Source organism: Rhinopithecus bieti, unplaced genomic scaffold (assembly GCF_001698545.2).
Source record: "Rhinopithecus bieti isolate Rb0 unplaced genomic scaffold, ASM169854v2 repeat_28500, whole genome shotgun sequence".
Classification (NCBI taxonomy): Eukaryota; Metazoa; Chordata; class Mammalia; order Primates; family Cercopithecidae; genus Rhinopithecus; species Rhinopithecus bieti.
In genome coordinates this window covers 1-651 of record NW_016838970.1, presented here as the reverse complement: position 1 = coordinate 651, position 651 = coordinate 1, and the positions used below count along the sequence as shown (strand labels likewise).

The following is a 651-nucleotide window of genomic DNA, read 5'->3' as shown; positions in this document are numbered from 1 at the left end:
CCCGTCCTCTTCAGAGCCACGGCCACCATGTTGGCAATCACACCTTCCTGGTCCTCGCTGGCCACCACTGCATCCTGGACAGACTGCAGGATGTTCAAGGCCACCAGGCTCTGCCCATGAAGCACGTGCAGCCAGGCCAGGGCCACCAGGGTGTCCACGATGGCACAGACTCCGGCAACAGCACTGGCTTCCACCGCCTGCGTCATGAAGGTGATGGCCGGGCCGTGGTAGCCATGGTGGCTGTACGGCTGGGCCAGGCTGGCGTGGAGAAGGCTGTGCACTGCCTGGCCTGTGCCCGGGGTTAGGGAGGCCAGCGCTCGCCTGAGGTAGTGGGAAGTCTGGGTGGGGAGGCTGTGGGGCTGGAGGGCGTTCTGGAGCACCAGGTTCACGCTCCTCAGCGAGCCGGCCAGCGAGTCCTGTGTCCTCAATGAGGCCACCTTGACACAGCTCAGCACCAGGTGGGGCAGGCACTTGCGGCTGTAGATGTCAGCCAGGAGCAGGGAGCAGTCTGAGAGCCACGCAGCGTCTGGGGCTCCCGAGTCCCTGTGCAAAAGCAACAGCCGCTCTAGGAAGGACAGGGCCTCCTCGGGCTGCTTGAGGTGCACGTGGTGCCTGGCCAGCAGGAAGCAGGCCCGGGCCTCGGCCTGCAGG

General features: G+C 65.9%; 1 protein-coding gene across 1 annotated transcript; it reads right to left on the bottom strand.

Annotated features, from left to right (window-relative positions):
- Nucleotides 1–5: 5 nt before the first annotated feature.
- Nucleotides 6–647, bottom strand: LOC108524899 (SH3 domain and tetratricopeptide repeat-containing protein 1-like; the record flags this gene model as incomplete). Its single annotated transcript, XM_017865994.1, has 1 exon — nucleotides 6–647. A coding segment is annotated over one exon (642 nt), but the record flags the coding sequence as incomplete, so codon positions are not given.
- Nucleotides 648–651: the final 4 nt, after the last annotated feature.